Raw genomic sequence first — 26,160 nt, 5'->3', positions numbered from 1 at the left:
AAACAAGCCACCTACATTATAAATTATTACCTGTGTAATGTTGAGCTAAGGCAGCTAAGAATCCCAGGCTGAATTTGTTAAAAACCTACCAAGGTTAAGTGCAATTCTGAAAACCATCCCTCTCTGAGGAGACTTGGGCTGGCATTTCAAAATGAACTTCATGAAATTGTAAATCTGACTCCTAATCAAAGCCAAACATGAAGCTTTTCTCCAGGGGCCCTTAAAAGAAACCAAGGTGGAGACTGTCCATTTGGTCTCTTGCTGTTTCTCACTGCAACAAACCAAACTTTGGAGAAAATCATGAAGAAAATGCAGTCACATTGTTGTTCTGTGGTTGCTTGGACAGTGAAACCTAAGTGTTCCCAAGTATGCATTTATTAATTAGCTATCAAATGCATCTGCTTCCCACTGGAATGTCTCGCCAGAGGCTGCTGCAGCATTTAGGAAGCAAAACTCACTTGGGCAGGTTTCCAGACAGAATTTTCCAGGCATATTCCCGCAGATACTTCTGGAATATGGTGGTCAGGGCTATCATTGGCTCACCAGTGCTGAGCTGGGAGCACTGCACCATGCACTTCTTGTAGTACACAAAGAGGTCGGCACAGCTGGGCAGGACGGCTCCTCCTTCATCCACGTTGGGCTTGGGAGGACCTTGAGCCTTGAAGTCAGCCACAAACCTGTCAATCAGCTCACTGAGATTCCTGAAGGAGGGGAGCAATAGAAAAGTATTTCAGGAAACAGAAGGAAGAGAGAGAATAATGCTTCAAACCAGACATCCCATCTTCTGACACCAGCCAATGCATTCAGATGTTGGCAGCTGGGTATTCCAGCCCTTCCTCATCCCCGCCCTCTTAGCACAAACCTCACACAAAATCAAGGACTGAGCCAATGAATAACGACCTTTGGTACTCAAGAGTTTCAGTGGTAGCTTCAAGCTGTTCTCCAGTCACATCTAAAAACTCCCAAGCCTGCCAGGACTCGGGTTCAGCACATCTGATGCAAGTGCATAAAGCTTGCACTCGAATTTCATTCCTGGCACTGGCAAAGGTAACAGTCGGGCTTCCCACATCAGCAGCCTCTGGAGCAGACCTCAGGGAATATGGCTTTTAAAAGGGATGTGCTCAAAATGGTGTGCCCTGTGCCATATTTCATGGTCCCATTTGGATACCACCTGGTTTCACACAACTTCACACATCCTTTCAAGCAGTTTTATTTAGCGCGAGCCCAAAGTGCGCTTCCTGCTTCAGCTCTTTAAAACCCACAAAAAGCTCTCTTATTGTCTCAAGTGATTCATTACAACCTGGTCCTTACTCAAATATTTAGGTTTTTAGGCAACAATAAACTGCACTCCACTGTTTCATCAGGATGAAGAGGCTTTTTTAGCATGGCAGAGGGCCAGAACCATCAATACAGGACCAAAGAACTCTTCTGATCTGGGGGAGTTCCTCTGGTCCTCCTCCTCCAGACACAGCACATCCGTGTCGGGAACCCAGAGCAGCTCTCCTGACACCAGCTAAGTGAAGAAACCACATGAACACAATTATAGCAATAAACCTCCTCCCCCAGACACACACCCACCCTTCCACAAGGAAATTTGCCTTTTGAGAAGCAGACATTTCAGATGAGAGAGTGGCACGTTGCTGAGCACAAGGAACTGGGAATACATTTTATATTCTTGTTTCCACTATGGTCATGGCTCTACATCCCTCAGCTCCCCCCTTCCCTTGCCCTTCTCTCCCTGCCAAGGGTGTAATATCCATGCTGTGCCACAGCCCAGGAAACCCAAGTAGAAAGCCTTGGAAGAAGAATGGGAGAAGAACAAAACCTGGACTGCTACACCTGCAAGAAACCAAATTATTAAAAAGAACCAAACCAACAAAACAACCCCCACCAAAAAAATCCCATTACTTTGTAATTAATATATTATTATTTATCAGCAACACTTATTTAAGAGGACTGCAATGCTGTCCATAGAAATGAAGACTCTCTTTTAAAAGCCTGCCAGAGAATTAAACGGGAAATGTTCTCGTATTCTCAGGCCAGCTCACAGGGCACCCAGCACAACAGGAAAGTTCATGCAAAGAGACAGCATTAGAGTCTCCTGGGATGGATACACAGCAGCTGAGAGCCTTCAGAATATTCTCACTTAGCTATACTAATGAAAGGGGAAAAAATCCCACCATCAGCAAAAAGTCTTCCCCAGTTCCTGTAATTTCTTTCTTTTCATGGCATGAAAGAGGACACCCACCTCTGGAGCCTGGAGATGCAGTGAGGAATGGTGATGGCTTTTGGTTCTTTATGCTTACTCCACTTGTTCTGCTTTTCTCTCAGGCAAAGTGAAATGTATCTACGTGTTCCTGGTCCCCCCCAAAGTCTTGTCAACTGGGATACACAAGCAAATGCAGCTGCCCAAGAGAGCACAGCACTAGAGCTTCATGTTGATGCTGATCCTAACCTGGACCAACTGCCTATCAAAGGAAGGCCATGAGGACTTGCTCTGATTTCAAACATGGGATTGATGAAAGCAAAACATAAGTGCATTAAGGGAACTAAGATATTATTAATGCACACCTCAGTTAATGTCAATCAAACTTTCCTGCAAGTCTCAGTTGCCCCAAATACAATATGAAGCTAAACAGGCTGTGTGTGGTACAATGAGAGGACAAAAAATCTGGCAGAAAAAGCTTTTGGGAGCTGAAACATGAAGAAGGCAGGAGAGCCACAGAAAGAGAACATTTACTCTATAGAGACCCTGCAAAAAAGCTCAAAGCAGATTTTCTGGTAGCACAGGTGTTGTATTTCCTAACAGCAGCACATTTATTGGGAGTAAGAACTCTCCAAATTGAAGCAAGAGACAAGACGAAATGAAATCTTATAAAGAGAATTACATTTGGGTTCTTAGATCCCTTCATTCCTGTATTCCTCTTCCTTTTTTTCTTCCACTCAACCTATTCTGTGTTTTTTTCTGCATCTCTGGCAATCACCAGAGGAACAGGGCAAGTCCTCAGCAGCATGCAAGAAGGATGTGGTGCTCAGGCAGCCCGTCTGTTCAGTGATGGAACAGTTGGTACCTGTTGGCCACTGGGGAAGGACAATGGCACTGAGACACCTGCACCACTTGTAGGACAGTTTCCACAGTCTGGGTATTTTGGAAGCCTCTTTGCTCACGTGGCCACAAACACAGACACTACAGAGAAAACCTGACAGCTTTCCAAACAACCTGATGCCCACGTGCATTTAGCACACTTAACTATGGCTCTGCACAGCCCTGACACTGCAGCCCTGACAGCTCTTCCCTTTAATCCATCCCAGAGGCTTTCTCACACAAGTACACTCCTGCCACTCCAACAGACCATGAAGAAGAGCTAAAGACAAACATCCCAAAAAGAGACAGAAATGAAATCTTCTTGGCTGTTAAGAAATCTGTTATTTACATGGAACCTAAGGGTGCAGACCAGCATCACTAAAGTCTTGCTTTCAGGTGTCTCCTCTTAAATCTCTGCAAATTTTGGCACTCTTTTTCTTGAAATGGGTATGGAAACAATTTTTCAGGAGAAAAGGTCCAGTCTGCTTTCTGCCACAGACTCAAGGCAATTATGAACAAACCCATCACACTACTCTCCCTATTTAGAGCTCAAACATACAATTAATTATCTAAGCAACTCCTCATTTTCAGACATGAGCAGCAGACCCCTCAAAAGTTCAATCAAAGGCAGAAGAAGAGAAAAAAATCATCAAGGAAAGCAGCTTTTGGCAGACAGGGGCAGCATGGGGAATTCTGTGGCAGTTTTTCTTTGAACTCCTTGCAGACTATGTCTATAAAGCTAATATAAAACATCTCAGGATTGGAAAGGAAAAGGAGGAAAAAAAAAAGCAACCAAAAGAGCTAGGAACTACAGTGGGGTAGAATTACCAAAATGGGGATTAAAATGGCCCCCAGTGAGAAGGGAAGAAATATTCAAACAAGTTAGTGCTCAGTAGGCTGAGGGCAGGGGGGAAAATATCTGTTTCCCTCTGTTACATTACAGAGTGGAACCTAAACCCAGCATGACAGACCACTGCACAAGGTTTTGTTTCATTACTTAAATATTTTGTAAGCATAAAAGTTTGATGGGACAAGGGAAACCTTTCTCTAGGTGGCTACCTTGGAGTTTGGACAAAATCAGGACACTTGGAGTGCTTCATGTGTAAATCCTTAGAAGACAGAAGAACACAGATGAGTTACCCAAGGCAGACATGTAGCTCTGTTTCTCTTTTCCAGCCACTAACCTGAACCAGAAGACTGTATTAAACCTTTTTCAGCTACCTCCTCTCCCAACTGGCACTGCAGTTGTTACAGAGATGTCATTTAACCCATAGTGTGAATCAAGGTGCACAAGAAGTGTGGTGAGAGCTCTAAAAACTTCTCAGAGCTCTAAGCAGAAAGCTCCTTTCATTCAAGTTGGTTTTGCTGCAAGTCAAAGACAAAGAAGGGTTCTGGGGATTAAAGCCCCTGACAAAGTCCCAATCTGTGAGTGAAGATAATGTTTTCTTACAGCCAACTCATCTACAGCAGCTTTCATCTAAGGATCTCAAATAATTGATTTCTACAAAGCAAATCTTGCAACTCCTCCACCACGAAGCCACATGTGTATCTGGGAGAAAAAGCAAACCTACTATTTGTGGAAGGCATAAGAGGAAAGAAAGGCAAATGTCTGCAGTGGGAATTGCAGAGGCAAAAGAAGCAATTTCAGAAGCACTAAGCCTCTTCCACAGCAAGGCAGTGGGCATTACTCTGCCAATTCCAGATCAAACCAACACCCACAGCTCTCTGAACACTCATTTCTGCCCAAGCAAAGGTCCTAACTTTTCTTGTTAGCACAAATACTGCTGCTGATGAAAGCAGACTTTCAAGAAATTAATTTTACTGCATCTTGAATACAAAATCTGGTACAATCAAGCTGTAACAGACATTCCAAAGCAAACAAACCCAAAAGAACATGGTTACTCACTTGTCCTGGGACTCGATATACACATAAAGGTGAGGCTCAAAGCACTTGGAAACAATGCCATGAAAAGGATTGTCAGGAACCTTTGGCTTCTTTGGCTGTAAGAAAACATTTAAAGTGTTGGGTTCAAACCTGCCCTAGAAGAAACTGTAAAGCAACAGCACAAAAGGCTCTAATTATTTTGAAATTTTATAACACACATATTTACTAATAATCAGAGGCATGAAATCAACAGGATATACAATGTCAGTGTGTTCAAGTCTTCCCTTGCTCTTACAGTGCTGTTGGTATTGCAAGGAATTATCTTTTCACTTGTAAAATATCCTAAAAGGGAAGATTGCTGCATGCTACCAGATTTCAGTAGAACCTTAATGCAGTTTGTAAATAAAACCTTGCTGCACCCGTTGAACAAGACTCCACCAGTCACCTCTGAAATGAAATGCAGCAGTTATTTGAAAGCAACACTGAAAAAACCCTGTACTTCAGAACGTTAAGGACAGTAACTCAAAGTTACAGACTTCATTTGGATGAATTTTATTTAGATAAACAGAAGGTAATTACTGGAGATGCTGGAATTACACAGGCAGCATTACAGGACTGTTTGCACTGTGAAACACATTTCTGGGGAGGCAAAGACTTCTATTTGAAAATCACATTTAGACCATTAAGCACATTTGCCATTTGGTAGTCATTTGGTTTCCTCTCATTTGAGTTCACTCTACCCAGTGGCCAAGCACATCACACAGAAGCCTCTGGGACTGCTCATGTGCTTAAATTCCTGCACGTTTAAGTACCAGGCTGGGCAAGGCCCTTAAACTCATTTTTGCCCTACAGCAAGACCTTACTTTTCTTTCTTTACTTCATAGACAATTTTTCTTGCTGCTTCCCAGCACACTGACAATTTTTCACTGCCTGCAAAGAGTGACTCAGGAATGGAATTCTTGCCTCTCTCTGCAAAAAACCAGGATCAGTTCCCAACCAATAAAGATATGAATTTTTCCATCTTTTTTTTTTTTTTTTTTTTTTTTTTTGAGCACAAGAACAGCAAAACAGTAGAGCCTAAAGGACATACTCTCCTAAATGACAGAGGAGATGGCACAAAGTCCTTTGCAGAAACAGCAGAGAATGACAAGCCAAGCATCTCTGGGAAATAATTAAGACTCAAAGAGACAATCAATACCACCATATGGCTGCAAACCTAAAGCAAGTGAACAGTTTTATGGAGACAAGCCCACCTCTACGAGCCTGGCTTCATTAACCTTCTCCCTAAGAGCACAACTGGAGAATGTTAAGCTTTTACAGCTCTGGGAGAGAGCCACTACCCAGCATTCTCCATCCCAGCCCCTCTGCCAGCTCCTGCCCGTTCCTGCCGGATGCGTTTGCTCATCAGAGGAAAACAATTGGGGGTAATTACAGAAACCTTCCAGTTGCCAAGTCTCCAGGATGGCAGAGCCAACACAAGGTTGCAGATTCATGATGTTTACAATCTACCAGGCTGGAAGAGCCAAGTCCTAATGCAGGACTGGTGTTTGTGTGTGTGAGTGTGTGAGCGTGTGGCTCTGCACCATGCTGCTCCCAGCATGTCTGGTGGAGAGAATACTAAATCTTTTAACAGTAGCAGTGAAGCTGTGTTTCTGAGCATGCAATCCTGTCCAAAAGCTGCAGATGTTTAAGCTATTTCCTCCTTGAGATGAGGAAATAATAAAAGGTTACTGTTGTCACAGTAAGGAGGTCTGCAGCTGGCCCAGTTTCCTTTCATTACCATCCAAAGTAAACAGATTAAATTGAACTGCTAGGATCACTAAAAGAGGTTCTTTTTAGATATGATTTTCCTCCCCTCAAACCCTTGTGCTCCCTCCTACACTCCCAAGGGTCCTGAATCCCAGGACTAGTGTCCTGAACTACTTCTGACCAGGACAGTGCATTCTCCTGTTTAATAAAACCAGTCCTAAATGGCTGAATGATTTGCAATTATTTGCCTGGCTTCCAGCACCACTGACTTCTCCAAAGATGTCCCCTCATCCTAGCAATGCCCATCAGAACCAACCTTCTCCCTCCCAGCCATTACAGACAGCAGAAAGCAAGTTCTTAACAAAAAATACACCCCACACGTGTCTCCCTAAGTGCTCTGCCTTCCAGATCACTGATAAAGCCCAGCCAACATCAACTGTCCAAATTGTACTTTAATGGAAAGAGCAAAACTTTGCTCAATCATTCTGTTTCAGGATTTCTGCTGTGGGTGGGAGGCTCCTGGGACCATCTGGAGAGGATGCAGTGCACCAAACTGTGCTGGTGGAGAGCTACCACCCCCCAAGTCCCCAGGGGCATGGATTTGTGTAGGTCCTAAGGCCCTGCTTATCCATCAGGACACCACCTGTGAGTGGCCCCTTCACAGGGCTGTAAACTCACCCAAAAGGAGAAGGTATCTGCCTCGAGCCACTCACAACACAACACTTAGGAAATGTCCATCTGGTGAGTGAAAAATATGGGCTTAGAGGCTTTGATATTGGTGCCAATTAAAACAATTGAGTTTGCTACTCACTCCTGTTTGCAGAGGGCTTCAGAAGCCCAGTGCTTTTACAACTGGTTAGGTGCTGCCTGCTTCACAAAGGCAATGAATAAAAACACTATAGAGATAAAAATCTCAGAAGTAATGTATCTGGAGTGAAAATCTCAAGCTGACACCTGAAAGTTCAGTGAGTGGCCTGGTGACTCCAAATTTACTTGGCTGACAAGGCAAAGTATGAATTGCAACTGTTTGTAGCTGAAGCTGCTTCTGGGATCTGAAAACTATGGTAGTTCATCTTCCTTTAACAGATATCTTGTAGTTATTTTTGAGCTGTTGCTGCTGAGGTTAGAACAGAATCCATCTCCCTCTCGGGTGGCAGGATTGTCTCCACACTATTAACTGAAATAAAGATTGCTTTGGTCTCAGTGAAGTGAGCCAGAGCAAACTGTGGTCCTACTGGGAGCCTGTATGCTGCACAGAGGACTAAAACTGCCCTAAATTAATTGCTGTGAAAACAAACCTTTCAAATCGATGGGATGGGAAAAGCTGAGGCACCACTGGAGATTTTGACACAGTGACAGCTGGAGAACTTCAAAGACTTACTTTGTCTGAATCACTTTTCTCAATCACAATCTCATCTGTCTCTGTCCCAGTTTCATCCTCCAGAAACGGGTTGGTGGAGGGTGGTGGCACTTCTGGCTTCTTCTGTTGAAAAAAAAGAGGAAGCTCTTTAGAGAACAGCCTACTTCACCCCCTCTGCCACACAGCTGCACCCATATTTTGTTTTACAAAGCTCTTCAAAGGGCTGTACAGCAGTTTGGCTTCTCCAAGCACAAAGATGACCCAGAGACTGCCTATCCATCATGGTGAGGGCACAGAGTCCACAGCTCCTTCTCCCTCATACCACTTCACCTTCAGCACCCTCCCACAGCCCCCACACTCACCCACTCTCCCCTAATCCTCCCTGAAAGGAACATTTTGACCAGCTTCAAATGGCTCCTCTCTCAAACCACACACCAAAGCATGGGGTTTCCACCAGGAGGACCCAGGAACCATTTTTCAATTATGGCTTTCATTTTGGGTATAAAACAGATCAGATGATGACAGCCAGACTGTCATAGCCTCTAGGAACATAAGAAAGAGGGACAAAGAAGATTTTCTTTCAAGCCACACCCTCCCCTTCTGTTTTTCTCAGTTTTAACAGCTTCTGTGCCTGCCTTCTCCAAAGGGATAACAACCCAGTGAAGCCAATGTAATTAAAGCTGCAAATCTCATATGAAATATGTCAGAAAAATAAAGCCATATGCTTGAAAGATCTATATTCAGCCAGGAAGAAAACCTACAAGGACTTTCCTTTCTAATTAGCTGCACCTTCTGATCCACAGCAAATGAGGAGTGGGTCCAGCAGGCTTGCCTCAGAAGCTGAACCCTCAACAGCCAAGTAGGCTTCAAGGCACCAGCTGGACAAAGAAGCCAACCTCAAACCAGTGGCTTCTGAGCCCCAGGGCACTTGGCTGGCAGAGCTCTTGGCTGAGATTTCAGGCAGAAAAAGCACAGAGATGACCCAGAGATACTCCCTGAGCTGTTTCTCTTGGCTCTGCCTTTACAAGCTCCCAAATGAGACAATGAAAAGCAGGAGCTACCAACACCCCTGCAAGTAAGACTGACCCAACAGTGTGAAACTGAAAGATGGTACCATGTGGTGAACTTGTGGTGACCAGAAATGAAGAGAAGAGGGGACTTCTAGTTATAAAGTGTCATTGACATGCAGAGAACAACCATTATAATGCAGTCACCATGCTGGAATTACTTTGTGGTTCTCCACAGCAATGTGGCTTCAGTTGCAAACAGCACAGGGCCCAGAAGAATGGAGAAAGCACACTATCAGTGCACTGCCCTTCTCATGAGGCCTCTGCCACACTCTACAGGACCAAGAACCACCTTCCCAAGGACAACCCACTAAGCAGGAAACCTAAAACACACTAAACCCACTAAACACAAACCTGCCAGCACAAGAGGAGGCTGCAGGTGGCACCTTCTGCAGTCTCCCACTGCCATGTGGGAGCTATGTGTGGAGGGAGCTTTTTTGTCCCCAAGAAGCTGTTAATTAAAGGGCTGCTCTTTAGAAATCTCCTTACCACTGCCCCATCAGTTAGAGTGCAACCTGAGAAGCGTTTTGCCAGGAGTCCTTCAAAGTTGGTTGTCCTCTGAATTGCAAACAAAAGCAGTTTCACCTCAATCTCCTTCGCTCGTGTGCGCATGATCTTAGCAAGCTCTGTCCTGAAAGAGAGGGGGAGAAAACACAAAACAAATGTGGTTCTCTATCAAGAGAAAGATCTGAAACCTAAGGTTGTAATTCAGTCTATTCCTTAGAGAATTCCTTATTCATCACAAAATCTGAGTTAATTCCTGAAGTGGTCTCCAACATAAAACTGCTTCACAGATCGTGTTTCAAACACAACCACAGTTGTTTAGAGGTCTGTGGGTAACAGGACTCCATCTCCTAACACCTCAGCACACCACTGCAGCCAGGAAAGCCAGCAGGATCCAACCTTGGGAAGCACAGAGCCTCTGACCGGACTCCCAGAACAAAGACAATGGTGCTCCTGGGCCTTCAGCTAGAACCTTGTTCTGGTGTCCCACCTCCAGCTGTCCAGGAGCGGGTCTGATGAAGTCACACCACAGCCAGCTCATGCTATTTCACCTGGTATCTAATATTACTGATTTTTACCTCTGTTATACCAAAAATTGATTTCCCCATCAGCTCATTCTCCCAGCAGGACACTCAGTCACAATCCTCAGGGATTTTCACTCTCCGCCTGTTTTTAATTCCGGACGACACCACACGGATATTTCAAGTTTCAAAGCCCTATGGATATATGCTCAGTTTTGCAATGGACAAGCCAACCTTTTGTTTGGAAGGAAATGACTCTATTGGGAGGCACCAGGAGCTTCCCAGAGGCTCACCTGGTGACGTGGCAGAACTCCACAGCGATGCGCTCTGTCATGCACCATTCCTGGGGGAACATGCGCCCAAACTTCTCCTCATAATCCACCAGCTGACGCTTTATCCAAGCGTAGCGCCTGTCGATCTTATCCAGCCAGGCCACCTGAAGGTGAAGAACAACACCTCTAACAGCAGCAGCTGCTGATATTCAGCCTGACTGCTTAACTGTGTGGCTGTAGGAGCTCGGGTTATCCATCAATGCTCGTGGGAGCACTGTTAAAAAGCCCTGGGAATGCTCACAGTCATCCTTCAAAACACACACCGGACCAAAACCCCTGTCTTGTGCAAATTAAGAGAGCAAATCCTGTTAAAAATGAGGAGGAACTAAATCCTAAATCATCGAGGTACTGTTGAAAACTCAATCCAATAAGAATTCATTCTGCCTCTGCTGGGCAGACATAGAAATTTAGAAATAAAGGAAGGAATCCCTGGATTCTTGTGTTCAGCTGTTTTTCATGCTCTGGAGTCAGTGGACCCACAAAGTTCTACAAGAATTTTTATAATATATAAATAAATATATTTATTTAGAAACAAATAATACAAATAAATATATTTATATTATATATAAGTATTAAATATATTTATTTTATAATATGAGCAGGATGGGATTATAGTAAATTTAATAAAATCCTTTAGCATCAGGGCAGGAAGTTTAAAAATCAGCTACAAATAAATTTCCACTTCTTGGAAATTTACCCCCTTCATTTTAGGTGTTGCTTTGTTTTGTTTTGTTTGCCTAGGAGGAGGTGGTGTTGTTTTTGACAGCTTTTGAATTTGCAGCTTTCAGTGCTTAATTTTTCAACCCTTTGCAGGGCAGAAAGTGTATCCAACTTGAATTTATTTTTTTTACTATTGAAGGACCAAACATTTCCAGAGCTGATCTATGAAACTGGGACCTGAAGTGGGAGGAAGTCATCCTGAAGGTGATGACATTGACTCCCAACTCATCAGCCAGTCCAGATCACACAAGTGATTTAACCCTTGGGTTAAAAACATTTCACCAAAGGAACTTGAGGAAACGTGAATTTTGTTAATGCCAGGGGAGGAACAAAATGCAAAATCAAAAAGTAGCTTGCTAAGCTTCCCTTACATCTTGGTTTTCCTGGAAAAGGACCAGATACTCTGAGAGATGTTGTTTAATGAATTTCTTGATGATTTCCTGCTTGATTCTGGGATCCAGGACATTGGCGACCAGACAGGCATCACGTAGGACATTGCTGGGTCCACCAGGCCTCTATCAGAATAAACAGGAACAAATGATTCAAGGTTAAATAGCTGAATGGGTGATTGGAAACTGCTGCATCCAGGCTAACTTTTTTTTTATCCTTTCCTATTATTCTTCTCTTTCTGGTGCTTCTGCTGCTACTCTTTGTTATGACTCGGGCATCTTCTGTTGGATGACAGCTGAGCTCCTTCCATTGCACGGGCTGTAAAGTTGTTCTGTTCTCCTTTAATAACCATGATGTTTGTAAAGGAGAAAGAAAATTTAGCAGCATTTAAAAAAAAAATGCTGTTTTGAAGCATGTCACACGGCCAGAGATCTGCCCTCAATCCAAGGATCTGTTTCAAACAGTTTTCTCATTTCTATACTTGCTAGTTTTAAGAAAAAAACAGCAGAGCTGGTATTCTGGAAGACAGAACTAGTGTTTTCCTTAAAATAAATTCAAATTGACACCTACTTCCCCATTGTTTGCAAACATTTGGATGCATAATTTTGGGGAAGCACATTTGGTGCCTAAGCCTTAGTCCAGATTTGTATCTGTGCTGTCTGAGCAAGCCAGAAACAAACCTGGTGGCAACATGTCAACAGACAGCCTGTGCTGGGCTTTTTCTAAACACAACAAGAATGGTTTTGCATCCAACAATAAACCAGCAAGCTGGGAGAGGTGCTGAGGGAACCCTCATTCTGGTCTAGAAGGTTCAGGGCACTCTTTGCCTTGCAGCAACAGCTGAGTGCAATATGACAAAGGGGCCATTTCTCACCCACATTCCCTCCCTAGAAACAGTGAGAAATACACCTAGCACCCTACAGCTTGACTCATTTGCCTTCTGAAATAACTCCTGAAACAGAGATCAAATCTGGATGTAAAATGAGACTAAAAGCAATGACGATTAAGCTGAATAGTTTTCAGCAGCTGCTAATGTGAAGAAGAGGGGAAGTGAGAACTTTACCTTTGTACCTTGAGAAGGAAAGGCTTCCTCAAAGTCAGCCAGAATCTGCTGTCCCAGCTCGTTCTGTGCTGCCTTCACCCTGAGGAGGACAGAAGAAGCAAGAGCTTTGTTGGCAGTACAGCAACTTCTTTTGTTGTCTCCAACCATCACTACAAAGTGGACTGAAATGCTAACAGCTACACAACAGTTTTTAAAGGATAAAAAAAAAGTTTGCTGAAGAAAAACATCCACATCAAGAAGGCCTGGATGTCAAAACTGGGAGAGTATTTACTCCCTGAATGACACCAGGCCAGCTCCTGCTGTACAGCACTGATCCCTGAGCTGCATCAGAACACATCCTGGATGCTCTTGCCCTGCTGCAATTTAACAAAATAACAAGGTCCAGTTAATCAACTGAGAAACCAGCAGGGCTCCTTTGATGTCAGTGTGAACAATTTATCTTTACATTGCTGGATGTTGATAGCATTTTAACAAAAGTGCATTTCTAACACATAAAAAGCTTCACAATGTCTCAGTCTTCACAGTGAACCTTTCACAGCTCCAGGTGCTCTGACCTCCTTTTAAATGCATCCATGTGAATATTGTTGGCTGCAGTTTTATGCTGTAAACTCCCTGTGTCTTGAGAAGCATAAAAGAGCAAAGGTATGAAATGGGTGAAGAAGTTTTGAACAAACCACAATCCTGGTCTTTATTTAGCTGAGAAAATAAAGCTTTCAATTTCCAGAAAGAAAAGTCAATAGGGTTTAATTGATATTTCTAGGGAAATGGAAATGCCTACACACCCCAGAAAGAGCCAAACCAAACAGTTAGGCACTTATATCCCTCTGCAGCCCTTGAATTCTTCCATCACTTTTTATTATACTGGAAATGCTTTAAGGTCTAAGCTGATCACTCAAAGCAGTGGATTTTTCCACAGAGACTGATATGTTAGAAAGAGTGGCTACATTTACTATTGGGAAAATAGCTGTTCAGACTGCAGGGAGAAGATTGGATTTTGTTGTTGTTGTTGTTGTTAAGACTCCTCAAACTCATCAAGGAATGATCTGGTTCTTTAATCTTCCCGTTTGAGACCCATTAGTAGAGAAACACTACAAGATGACCTGACAATCCTGGAGAACATTCTTTAATATTGCCAAATGCAGAAAATTCCACTCCTTTAAAAGTGACAGTTGAAATATAACTTTATATCTGTGATTTAACTGAATGTATGACCTGTCTTATCCAGGATTTATTGATGGGGATTTTGCTGGAAAAAGCTTCCTGCCCTCAGTGTCAAACATAATTCTCACTTAAGCTCTCTGCTTCACAGGAATGTTTAGAAACTCCTCTGCTCTCTCAGGTATAGATTCCCAGTTAACACCTTCATAACTCTGAAACAAAAGGGATTCACTAATATGTTGAAACAGGAGGAGTGGGACATATAAGCCCAGCAGCAGCCACAACCAGTAGTTCTTGTGAGAAAGCATCACAGAACCAAAGCCTTTAAGCCTTAAGGAAGAAAAGAAGAAGAAAAAAGAAAAAAAGAAGAAAAAAAAGACAGTAACACGGACTGAAAATTTTTCTTTTGCATAATCAAGAAGTCTTTAGCATTAGCAGTCACAGAAATGAATGAGTTTATATAAACAACTGGAAGTATTCCTTGAGTCCAGCTTCAGGGTCCTTCCCAAGTGACAACAGCTGCAGCCCAAGCCCCACGGAGGCACCAAGAAGAGCAGCAGCCAGATTCCTAAAGACTCAACAAATTGGAAAGAGGCACTGTCAAGCAGCTAAAAAGCCCTGTCCCTGGGCTTTGTTGGTTTAGGCTCCAATTCAGGAAAGTACTTAAGGATAGTCTTAACAGGGATTCTCAGAGCCTTAAATAAAGAAACTTGCAGGAATGCCTTGCTGAACCGGGATGTGAAAAATGTATTTAAAAAGAAAAATAATAAAAGCTGCCCTGCTTAAAAATCTCTCCAAAGGAAACAGGGAAAATGAGTTTAGATTTTTTTTCCTTCATAATTTGTATGATAGGTATAAGGCAGAGACATCAAAGTAGCCCTCCCAGTAGCTATCCCTCTTAGTACACACAGTCACGCACAATCATTTTTTTCCATGACCATGCAATGAGCAACATGAAAATGTTTATGCCATATCTTTCCAGAGTGATTGCTTCAGGCTAAGAATACAGGAAGGCACTTGCTTGAGCCCCTGGAGGTTGCTGCTGCCCATGGAAAGCTGTGAGCCTTTCAATAATTCAGAATAATCTTCATGCAATGGAGACTTCAGAGGGAAAAGCATCAGCCCCGTGGCTGGCTTCATCTTCATTCACCCCTGAAGGACTGCTCCTGCAGGTGTCTGAGAGTGTGTTCAACCACTTGCAGAAAGTGATTTACTCACTAAGGCTTAGCAACCCCTGATAACAGAGTGAGGATCTCCTCTCACGTGGGTTTGATAAGGGTAACTTTCCTGGACCCGATTCCCCAGCAGCAGCCGTCCCTCCTCCCCGCAGCAGGGAACTGCCTTCTCCTGGGGTTGCTCACACGTGCCAAAACCTTTGATAACCCAAGTATTAGTGATTTTTTTGTTTCTCTGACTTTTGTTTTATTAGCAGTGGCCTTCGCTCTCTGTTTCAACTGCCTTTAAAACAATAAAAACAAGAAAACCCACTGTTACGTTTCAAATGACATTAAATTACCAGAAACCGCAAGTCCTTCAGCCAGAGCTACCAGAAATCTTCAGCTCAGCCTGGCAGCTTCCTGAGATAAAAGAGGCTGAGCTAGCCTGTTTTTCTGTGGCAAATTAATAATCATCTTTCTCCTCAATACTTTCCAGGCTTTTTTTCCACTATCTGTGAGGTTTTCTCAGCCACTTGCATGGGTGGGTTTGTGACCACCAACTGTTCGCTCCCTCCGTGGACAGAAAACAGAAAAGGATTGAGAGAGAATGCTGCTTTCTGCTACAACAAACAACATCCAATGCACATAGAAGTTGTTTTAGGAACAAGATTAGGGAAATATTTACATTTGGAAGCAAGTTGTGACGTTTTTCTACCAACACTCAACAGAATCAGCACAAGAAGCCAATTAATTGAGAATTCAACCCAGGTTTCCTATGAATGGCTACAGTGGGATTTTGTTGGGTTATTTTCAGTGGGACAGAACAGGTGGAAAGCAACACTAAAAACACATCATTAGTTTTCACAGCATCTAGGAGCAGGAAACTAAATTGAACACCCCATGACAAAGAGCCCATCCAACACCACCAAGCAGGCACTTTTCCTTCCCATGGTTTCACGGTGATCTTTGGCTTTGCTCCATTCATGCCAAGAAAGAGAGGCTCTTTAAAGAAACAGAATTTGCTTGTTTAGCAGTCTATAGAATAGACTTATTGTATATAATAGACTTTGGTTACTGTGACAGGTCTGTGCCAAGATCTACTACAGTATTTCTTGCCTTCACAGACATCCAAGAGGTTTCACTTGTCCCATAAAACCCAAGTGAGGAGATACCAAACCCAAGCAATTTCACAGCCTAAGAAGAGCACTGCGAGAAGCCAGGCAAACTTCCTTTGATGTCTCATGAATACACAAAAGCATTTCCAAGCAAAAGGAGAGAGAAAGTCAACTCCAAATCAGGCCCTAAAAGCAGACATGACTGTGCCACAGACCTCCCTGCAGTGATTTGCTGCCTGGATCTCAAAGCAGTCAAGAGATCCCAGTAACACCCCGGGTGCAGCTCTCCTTTTGCCCCACATGCAGCTACCAGATGGTGCAACTCTCCCTGTGTAAACACTGGAAGGAAAACCCTGCTGAGGCAATTCTAAAAACAGGGAGGAGAACAGACTTTCTTGAGCTTTTCAGATCCTTATCTTGAAGGGTGAATAAAACAAAGGAAGTTTTCCTCCATGTCCTTGCCAGTCTTGCTGGCGTGACTTGAAACCTCTGTGCCTTTTAGCAGCAGCATGAATTGCTTTCTGTAGTTATCAGCAACTACAAAAGTATCAAATAAGCATCCATCAGAAAAGGCAAACCAGCCAGAACTCTGGATCAAGGTTTAAATTATATTTGGCCTTAAAATGGTCAATGACAGCAGGTTTCTGCCCAAGGGCATTACCACTCTGGCAGAAAATGAAGCAAGTTGTGTTTCTGAGCACGAGGCTGGAATAGACAAAAGCCTAAATTCAGAAAAGCAGTGACATATGTTTATATTTCCTTGATGTTCATGTTCATTTAAGCAAATGCTTATGGTCAAATGCTTTGTTAAAACAAGCCCCCATCTCTCTCTGGATTTCGGGTAGATTTTTCTTTTGCTCCATCTCATGGATTCCAGCTGGGTTTCTTGGAAGAGGTGACTATACCATGAAGAAAGTCCAACAGATTTACATGAAATTATTACAAACAAGTAATTCAAGCACTGTTCTCATCACCAAAATAATTAACTGCTGTGCTTGGAAGGCTCCTTCAAGTACCTTTGCAATGAGCAAAGTCACCTCAGGTATCAAGAGGATGGTAGTGAGAGATCTGCAATTTTCACAATGAAAACAAATGCTATCAGGTATGGTTGCATCATTAAGAGTGTTCAACCCAAACATCAATAATCTGTTTTCATTTCTGAACTGTGCTCAGCACTCCTACAGGCTGTTGAGGAAACATCATGTGTGTGATGTAAGAGAAAGAAAGCCTGCTCTAAAGCAGGCAGAGTAGGTTTTGGCCAGGGACAGCAATGTCACTTAGAGCAGGGCTGTTCCCTCAACACCCAGATGTTACCTCCCAAATGAAGCCAAGCCCTTGGGAGATGTGGTGGCATTTTAATCACCACTGAGCCTTTACCTGCTGCTGCTGAGAATGGTGAGCACTTGCTGTTGAGGCTGCACCAAAAGCTCCCCAAATTTAAATGTGTACCTCCACGTAAGAAAATCAAAACTACATAAGCTCAGCCTAAGTGCAACCAGGTGATCTGCATGGGAAGATTCATTATAAACCTCAATTCTCAGCAGAATTGGGCTACAAGAGTAGGGTTTTGGAAGCAGAAACTCAAGGTGCTCAGAATAACTGAGTTTGGCAAACGCACAAAAAGAAATCCTGCCCGCTTGAGCCCTTGGGCAATTGTGCAGTTTGAGAGCAATTTGCCAGCAGGGAAGCACATGGCTGGGCAAAAGAGGCACCAAGCACCACTGTGTTAATGCAGAAATTTCTGCTTCACACCAGGCTGCTGAACTGTAGCATTGAGGTTAAGAAGCAGGAGAAAGCAGCTCCTCAGGGTTCACCCCAAACACCTGCACATGAAGATCACAGAAAACAATTTGCATTTCCACAGATTACTCCAGGTCAGGTAAACTAAAAACCAGGCAACAGGAAGCATTGATCATTCATGAATGAAAGCAGTACTGATTACTGTTATTTAACAGAACAGGCTACTTAAGATTTGAGCAAACTGTGTCCAATTTTAACCTGTTTGTTTTGGCTGGAAAGAAGCTCAATGGACCAAGTCCAGCTTTTATATCCTTGCGAAACTAATTCTGCCTAATGCATTCTCAAACCTCCCTTCCCAGCAGGAGTGCAAGTGCACTCTTTTTTACCTTTCAGAAAGCTCTTTTTTACCTTTCAGAAAGCTGTCGAATCTGAGGGATCCCCATGTATTTGTTGAAGTGCTCCAACACATTCACAACACCTTGGAGAAGGTTGGCAACTTCCCCATATTGTCTCCTCCTGGTCATAGCCCTGCAGAGGAAATTAAAGATTTACAAAAGCAGGTTCATTGAAAATCCTGGGTGGTAATTCCACAGGTTACCTCATCCCCATTGGGGCAAGCTGGTTCCTATTGACATTTATTTGTCTAAAACACAAAACTCCTCATTAACATTCCAAGGCAGCATTAAAATTTCACTTAAGCGATGCTAAAATAAACCAATCTGACAGACATCTAACAATGCTTCAAAAACCATAAATGTCAAAAGCAACACTTGGCAAAGAACATGTAAACTACTGAATGCAGCCACCTCTCAGCATGGGTCTGGAGGCAGTAAATGTTATTTCACTGGAATGACCTGAGTGAAGTCATTCGTCATCACACACAAAGCGCGAATTTAAAGCTCAACAGGGAGGACAATCCTTATGCTGAAAAGCTATTAGCCTTGACTTCCCAGTTAATAACTTTCCCAGTGTACTGACAGAAAAAAAAATCCCAAACTGAGTTTATTTATTTTTATTTAATACTTCAGGATCCTTGCAATGGACACAGCAGCCCATGTAGGATTTAATCCTGAACGCTTAACAACCCGGTGTCCGTGCAGAACTTGCTCCAATCCAAGCTGTGCAGCTTCATAGGTGCAATATGTAAAAAAAATGGATTTCCCTAGTCTGGGTTTTCCTCAGGCATGTTAAAACCCACAGAGGATTATTAGAAACTTCTTATCCCACTTCATGATTTGTAAGGCTTCTTTGAAATAATTCTCAGAACTTAAGGAGGCTTTCATCTCATTCCAGTTTAAGACATAAGACTGCTAAAAATCCCTCCAAATCCCTGAAGAGAATGTCCCTAATGAGGACACCCAACTGCACAGCCTGTCTTACTCTTTAATGAAGCCAGACTTGCTCCTTATCACCAAGGATCAACACAGCAATTCAAGCAATCAATGCTGCAAGCCCTTAAACACAGCAACACGGGTTGCAGGTCACCCAGAGCAGCACAAAAAGGATCTGCCAGCAAAAAATCAAGACTGCAACCTATTAAGCAAACCTCCCTCCAGAAAAACAAGCAGATGTTACAGACCTATTCAGAGCCCTGTGCCAAACTGAAGAACTCAGCAGTGGTGTCAAAGCACCACTAAAAATTCACACACTTACTCCAGGGAATCTACACCCCCTGCCAGCATGTGCAGGTGGTTCAGGGTGGTGATGGAGGTGGTCAAATGACGTTTGGCATGATCCAACTGCTTGATATCCCGGGTGATTTCTTTAACCTAGTGAATGTAAAAATGAGTCTGGTTAAGTTTCAAGCCACAGCAAGACAATTTAAGGAGGTAAGAAGGGCTTTCTCCTCAATTCAACAAGCACATTGGCTCCACAGCCAAGGACACAAGGAAAAGGGAAGAGGTTCAACACATGCTTGACAGCAAATGACCAACCAGTCAGAAAGACAAAAATGTTCCCTTCTGAAGGAGAACTGGAAGCAAACATCAGTGCCCCCTTCCCTTTCAAAGGTAAGAAAGAAACTGCTCCTCACCATTTGTTCAGATTTTTCAGCCTTGTCTTTAATATCCTTAATTTTACCAAAGAGCTGTTGAATGGCTTTTTGGGCTTCTTCCAGAGCCTGGAAAAGAAAGAAGGTCAGAGTGGAAAGAAAATCTGCATTCAGTCTACACATAGTTGCTCCTCACAGTCCCTGGGCTGGGGCAGTGGAGTGAAGCTGTCTTCTAACAAAGGAAAAAGCAGCAGCAGCACACAAAAAAATCAATGTACCACGTTGGGATATTTAACCTGAGTGGACTGGGGTTTCAGGATCTATTTTACAATAATGCTCTGGCAAAATCCAATTGATATATATTATGAAAGCACCTCTGTACTAAGAACTATGAATAGGTTTAAGGTTACTGCAATAAATTTTGAGGCACTAGATGTGAAAAAACATATAGAAGTTGGTCCTGATCAATACATATTAGAGCAGAAAAATGAAACCTCCATAAAACCTCTATGCTCATCATTAATTCTGAATAAAAAATACACATTACATAGAGAACACTAAGTGCTTGCCTAATCTTTCACTGAATTAACAGAGTATTATTATCCTGTTGGAAAACACAAATAATATTTTGCTGAATCCTTCACAAGGAGGGCACAGACTTAGCAGGTGAAGAGAGTCGAGCACAGAAAACCTTGCCTGGGTTTTTGTGCTATTTTACTGCAAGCTTCTTGGGGTATCTGGCCCCCTTTACACCACTCTGGTGCATCCTGACCTCACACAACCAGCATGAGCTACACGTGGATCCAATGAGTGAAGCCACATGTCCAAAATCACATGTCCAAAATCTGATTTCTCAAGTAATTCAACACGTTTTGCCTTCCCAGTCTTATAACATTTCCAGCTCCAGCTCTACTTTGTCTCCTGCTGTGAAGTGGGCTCCTGTCCCTCTGTTTTTATATCCAGCCCCATGACCAAGGTTACAGAGCAAGCTACAAATTCTTTCAGCAAATAAATTTAACACATCTTCATTTGGAAATGGATGAGCAAACTATCTGCCAGGAGCTTTTGCTGAAACATAGCTGCATTATATTAAACATAGAATAGTTGGAAACATTTTAGAACTAATTTTCCAGGGGGGGGGGAGAAATTTCTCCTCTGAAATATCTCCTGAATCCTGTGAAAGTTTATGCTTTACCTGTTAATGTCACAAAGCTATCATGTAGCATGTTCACCAAAGGAAATGAACACACACATGTGCTGCAGGGACAGAAAGGAACACCACCACCTCCCTTCTCATTTGGCTCCAGCCCAGAGACCTTTTAGAATAAAGTTTTCTCTTCCATTTGGATTCAAATGCAAAGCAAATAATGCTCCTTTTAAAGTATTTCAATATTGCCTCTGCACTGGGTCCCAGACCACAGCTGCAGCATGTTACTCACCTGAGCAGGCAGCAACTGTCCTGCATATTCTGAGATTTGGGTAAGTCAGTAAAAATAAAAAAGCCAACCTGAAATTCTTCCCAAATGCCTGTTTGCCCTTGTTTCAGCACTTGTGTTCAGAGTTAATTTCTCTGCATGAGAATCAAGGAAATAAAAACTTCAATTTTAAGAAAACACCTCACATTTATTAAAAGGTGATGAGTAAGAGATAGTAAACCAAAAAGCTGGGGCATGGAAGTAGGACTCACAGTTCAAAGGGTAATTCAGAAGTTCATTAATGTTTCTGATGATTATTCTTTCATCTCTAAGACAGGAGAAGGGAAACCACAGCTACATCAAAGGCTACACTGCATAGTGGGGAGAATGCATTTCCTTTCACACTCTGCTCCCAGTTAGACAGCAAATCATGAAGTTGAAAAGCATTTTCTTACTACTTATTTGTATTACTTTATTAATAGCTGGTTTATTTTGGACAGAAATTCTAAAAACTAAACAATATCAAGAGATCAGGGCTTGCTCCTAGTCCAGCATAACTGTCTCACACAAAGAACACCATCCCAGTAATCTGACATCTGTGTCTTGACACAGGGCTCACTTTCCATTACTAATTTATTGGTGTCCTCACCGGGGCAACTGGGAAGCATGTAAATGTATGCACCCCCCAACCAGCATGCAAAAGTTAAATTCTGGTGTTTCCTCTCCTACAAGATCAGCTCACTTCAGGGCCAGAGGACCAGGAATAAATAAAGAGAGACTGGATACATAATCTGTTGTGGTTTTATGAAACAAGGATGTTGAAATTAAGGTTGCGATGTACTGGAAAAACACCATATGACTCTAATCAACAACTGAGCCTGCAAGCTACAATTAACCCATCAGCATTATTTATTAAACTTCATGCAACCTCTGAGGTCCTTGGACATCAGGCACCAGCTGAGAAATACAGCATGGATGGGCTGAGAGAGGGGCAGAGCCATTGCTCAGCAGTGCCTGAGCCCCAGCTCCTCAGAGCATTTGTGATGTTTGTCCCCAGGGTACCTTGGCTGCTCCAACAACTGTAAATTTAGCAGAGAGGGCAGGACTGGCAACAGAGCAAGTGAGGCTGGACAGAGAGAGCACAACACAAGGAGAGCTTCAGCTCCAGATCACTTTCCTCCTCCTCCTCCTCTGGTGTAATGTGTCTGATCCTCTGCCCTGGGTTCAAGAATGTGTCCTGGCTGCAGGAAGGAAGCAGGGGATGGTGGGGTGGGATAGGATGGTGGGATAGGGTGATGGGGTGGGATAGGATGGTGGGATAGGATGGTGGGGTGGGATAGGATGGGGGGATAGGATGGGGGGATAGGATGGGGGGATAGGATGGGGGATAGGGTGATGGGGTGAGATAGGATGGTGGGGTGGGATGTTCCCTCTGCAGGGCTCTGCCCAGCTCCACACAAAGCCCCAGGGGAGGTTTGGCCCCAGTGCCTGCAGAATCAGGGACCTGAATGGCAGCTCCTGGCAGGGAACAGAGAGGGGGATCTTCCAATTGAAGACCAGGATGTATTTTTAGCCATTCCTGTTTCTCAGCCAACCTGTATCTATGCCCTGGAAGCTTCCCTGCTCTTGTGTTACCAGCAGAGGTGAAATGCAGGAGGACTGAGAAGCCACACGTGGGATTTGGGAGCCCCGTAGCATGTGGCCAGACCCCAGGTAAGCTGAGCAGAGGGTGAGCAGTGTGGGTTTGCATCAAATTCTCCAGAGATGGAGGGAAAACCATGGCACAGGAATGAGCTACAGCTCTTCAGCCTTCTTCACCTTCTGATGCAACAGGAAGGGAGTCCAAACACACCAGTATAAAACAATAAGGAGCAGAGTTAAACCAGGAATCACTAAGAAAAAGACTGCCTAAAAAAATTGCTGTACTTGGCATTCTCCCAAGTGACTTCCAAGGTCAGTCTGCACATCAACACTTGTGTCACCTTTTCACACAAGATCTTCCAAGCAGCAAAAGGAGGAAAGAAAATAACCCAAGTGCAAGGTGGGACAAACCCACCATCTAACTAATAAGATTTTGCAGTGATGTATCCTTTTAAAAGGTTCTGTTCCAGAGATTTACAGTGCCAGACTGACAATATCACACATAAAACAGCACTAACAACAATATTCCAGCCAAAAAAACAATTCAGTGAATTAGAGTCAGCCTCATCAAATCCCCCCCAGCTGCTGCAGAGGGACTGAGCCTCCTCCTCCTCCCCCCCTAGCCTAGGTATGGAGCTGTCACATTGCTCCATCAGGCAGCAGTGGCTCATTAGTGGGTGTGTTGAATTCTAAATACCTCTTTATTCATCCTGTCAGGAATCTGGTGCAAGCAAATTCTGAAGTACTAGGAAATAAGCAAAGAGGAATTAAGAGAGGCCCAGGTCTAACTTCCAAATCCTGCTTAACAGAGGAAAAAAAAAAAAAAAGCACATTTTCAGGGGATGGTTGCTTGCTTGAAAAACCCTGAGCTTGGGGACTAACTGAATTAACACTGTTCTGTCCCCAGTAAGAGTTAAAATATCTTGACAGCATCCAAATGCTCACCGGTGTTGTGCTATAAACGTGCTATTTTTATTTGACTCTGGTTAATATGTATTTCAACTGGATGTTATTACTCCCAGCAGAAAGCTGCCCTCTACTAAGTATTTTATAGCCATTTGACACATCTGCCAAATTCACAGCATCCAAATGTATTTTTGATGTTACAAATTGGGCTGTGGTCAGGATGCTAAGAATTTTATGCTCCTGGATCAGTCCCCACTCTTGAACACAGAGCCCTAATGCTGCTTTCATTTGCTGCCACACTTACAAACCAGATCAATGAGCATCTCCACCATCTAAAAATAAGTTCCCAGCCCCAAATTCTCTAAGGAATCTCAGCTGTGGAGAATTCAAAGAAACTCTTGCACGCTGTGACCAGCCTAACAATTTCTGACGCTAAAACCTCATACAAATGAGTCTCTCCAGATGGAGAAAGGGTGGAGATATCCTTTGATTCTCAGTCTGATTTCATTTTAGAGCAAACTCTGAAGTTTTACAGCTAGGGATAAATCACTGCAGCTGAAGCTGAGAGGGCCTGTCCATGAGAGCAGGGTGATGCTGTACCCTGCCATGCCAGACAATTTCCCTGAGCAGACAAACCTGAAGGGCTCATCACACTTGGGTTTGATTTTTAGCAGATTTCTACCTCAGGAGTTCATCAAACACTACAGAACTGCTACAGCTGTCACTAAAGAACAGTTTTACATCATCAGTTCCAGTCCTAAACACTACAGCTAGACAGGACACTTCAAATCAACAAAGCAGATTATGTCCAACACTGCACCAAGCTTCAAATTGCTACTATTGCCCCTTCACTTAACCCCCAAATCAGGCTCAGGAATCAAAACCCACGCTCTGAATAGCTGCACAAACACTGACAGACACAGGGTGTGAAACGAGAGGCAATTTCCAGCTTGTGCTGGATGAAACCTTTACGTTTAACTCCTGAACTGCACTCCAGTGTTAGTCCAACACTCTCCTGAATTCTCCTTTTTGATTGCATCACCCGGACCTGCATCATGAAGCAAGGAGACTGGATGTGGCACTCAGTGCCATGGTCTAGCAACCGCAACGGTGGTTCAAGGGTTGGACTTGATGATCTCTGAGGTCCCTTCCAACCCAGCCAATTCTATGATTCTAAGGTGATGATGTGCTGGAAGTGACAGTGGGTTTAGTGGTCTTGCTCTGAAGAGGAATTTTGCACAAGTTTAACCATCAGGCTTTGTGCCTGAGTGTGTGACCATTTAAAAGCTTAAATGCATGAGTGGCACAATCTTCCAGCAAAGCCTTACACCTCATCCTGCTCCAGGTGGGTAACTACAGCTTCATCAAGGCTGGGTGGTTACTCCAGCTTCCACACGTGGCCTCACATTGGCAGGTGAACAGGAACAGCCACAGCCTTCCCCCACACCCAGCCCTGCTCAACACACTCAATCAACACTATTATCATGCAGGAAAAATTCTCTCGTGCAGACACTTATCACTTCCCTTATCACTCCTCTTTATTTCAGAAGAGCAGAGCTCTGAGTCCCTGCCCTTCACAGCATTTCTGTTTACACCCTGATTGCAGCTGGTTACTGCCCATGACACACCTGGGCCTGCAGGGCATCTCCTCCCAATCCCCAGCTGCAGGAGGCAGGGATGGATGATGCCTCTGCTCCCACACTGAGCTGCTTGGTTTTGTTTGATCAGGAGTCCTGCACATTGAATTTCCCTGGAAAGTCTGTAAATGACAGAAACATTCCAGCTGACTTCTCTGCTGATGAGTTTGCACATTGCAGATGGCATTTGGGTCATATCAGCAATATCAGAGCCACACTTGGCTTCTGTGGGGGTCATGTTTAGCAACCACTCAGGCTGCATCACATTTTGCATGATGAATTCATGGGCAGGTTGAGACCTTAAAGGCAAAACAAAGGTGGGAGGATTGGACAACCATACTGTGAGCCCCACAAGCAAGGATTTCTTAGTGGAAATGCTGACAGTTCACCTGCTGTAAGGCACAGAGGCAGCACAGCTGGAGTGAGCATCACTGGGCACTGAAAAGGTGAGACAACAGAAAAAGAGATCCACAGTAAAAAATAAAAATAAAATAAAATTCCTGCCTGTTGTCATGACTTCTATTTTCTCTCTTTGCTGCCATAAAAACCAACCAGCACTGGCTGTGGAATTGCTCAGCCTTACTTTGCAGCTTGCACTTGCCTGCAACACCACCAGTAAGAAAAGGAGCTTTGTGCCAGCACAAAACACCCCCCAGGTTCCAGCTGCAGGACAGCCACAGGCTCCATCCTCCCTCCTTTCCACAGAACAAGGCAAGGTCAAGCTC

General features: G+C 43.6%; 1 protein-coding gene across 1 annotated transcript in view; it reads right to left on the bottom strand.

The window, feature by feature from the left end:
- Positions 1-26,160, bottom strand: part of VPS53 (VPS53 subunit of GARP complex) — a 60,389-nt gene that overhangs the window by 23,209 nt on the left and 11,020 nt on the right. Inside the window, exons 5-14 of the mRNA XM_030462350.1 lie at positions 19,879-19,965; positions 19,500-19,615; positions 18,255-18,374; positions 12,677-12,755; positions 11,595-11,738; positions 10,465-10,607; positions 9,636-9,777; positions 8,101-8,202; positions 4,992-5,086; positions 459-701 (exon numbers count right to left, since the gene is read on the bottom strand). Coding sequence (XP_030318210.1) covers positions 459-701; positions 4,992-5,086; positions 8,101-8,202; positions 9,636-9,777; positions 10,465-10,607; positions 11,595-11,738; positions 12,677-12,755; positions 18,255-18,374; positions 19,500-19,615; positions 19,879-19,965 — 1,271 coding nt within the window. The remainder of the gene's footprint in view (positions 1-458; positions 702-4,991; positions 5,087-8,100; positions 8,203-9,635; positions 9,778-10,464; positions 10,608-11,594; positions 11,739-12,676; positions 12,756-18,254; positions 18,375-19,499; positions 19,616-19,878; positions 19,966-26,160) is intronic.

Source organism: Calypte anna, chromosome 19 (genome assembly GCF_003957555.1).
Source record: "Calypte anna isolate BGI_N300 chromosome 19, bCalAnn1_v1.p, whole genome shotgun sequence".
Lineage (NCBI taxonomy): Eukaryota > Metazoa > Chordata > Aves > Apodiformes > Trochilidae > Calypte > Calypte anna.
The sequence above is the reverse complement of the archived record's forward strand: the minus strand, read 5'-3'. Positions and strand labels throughout refer to the sequence as shown.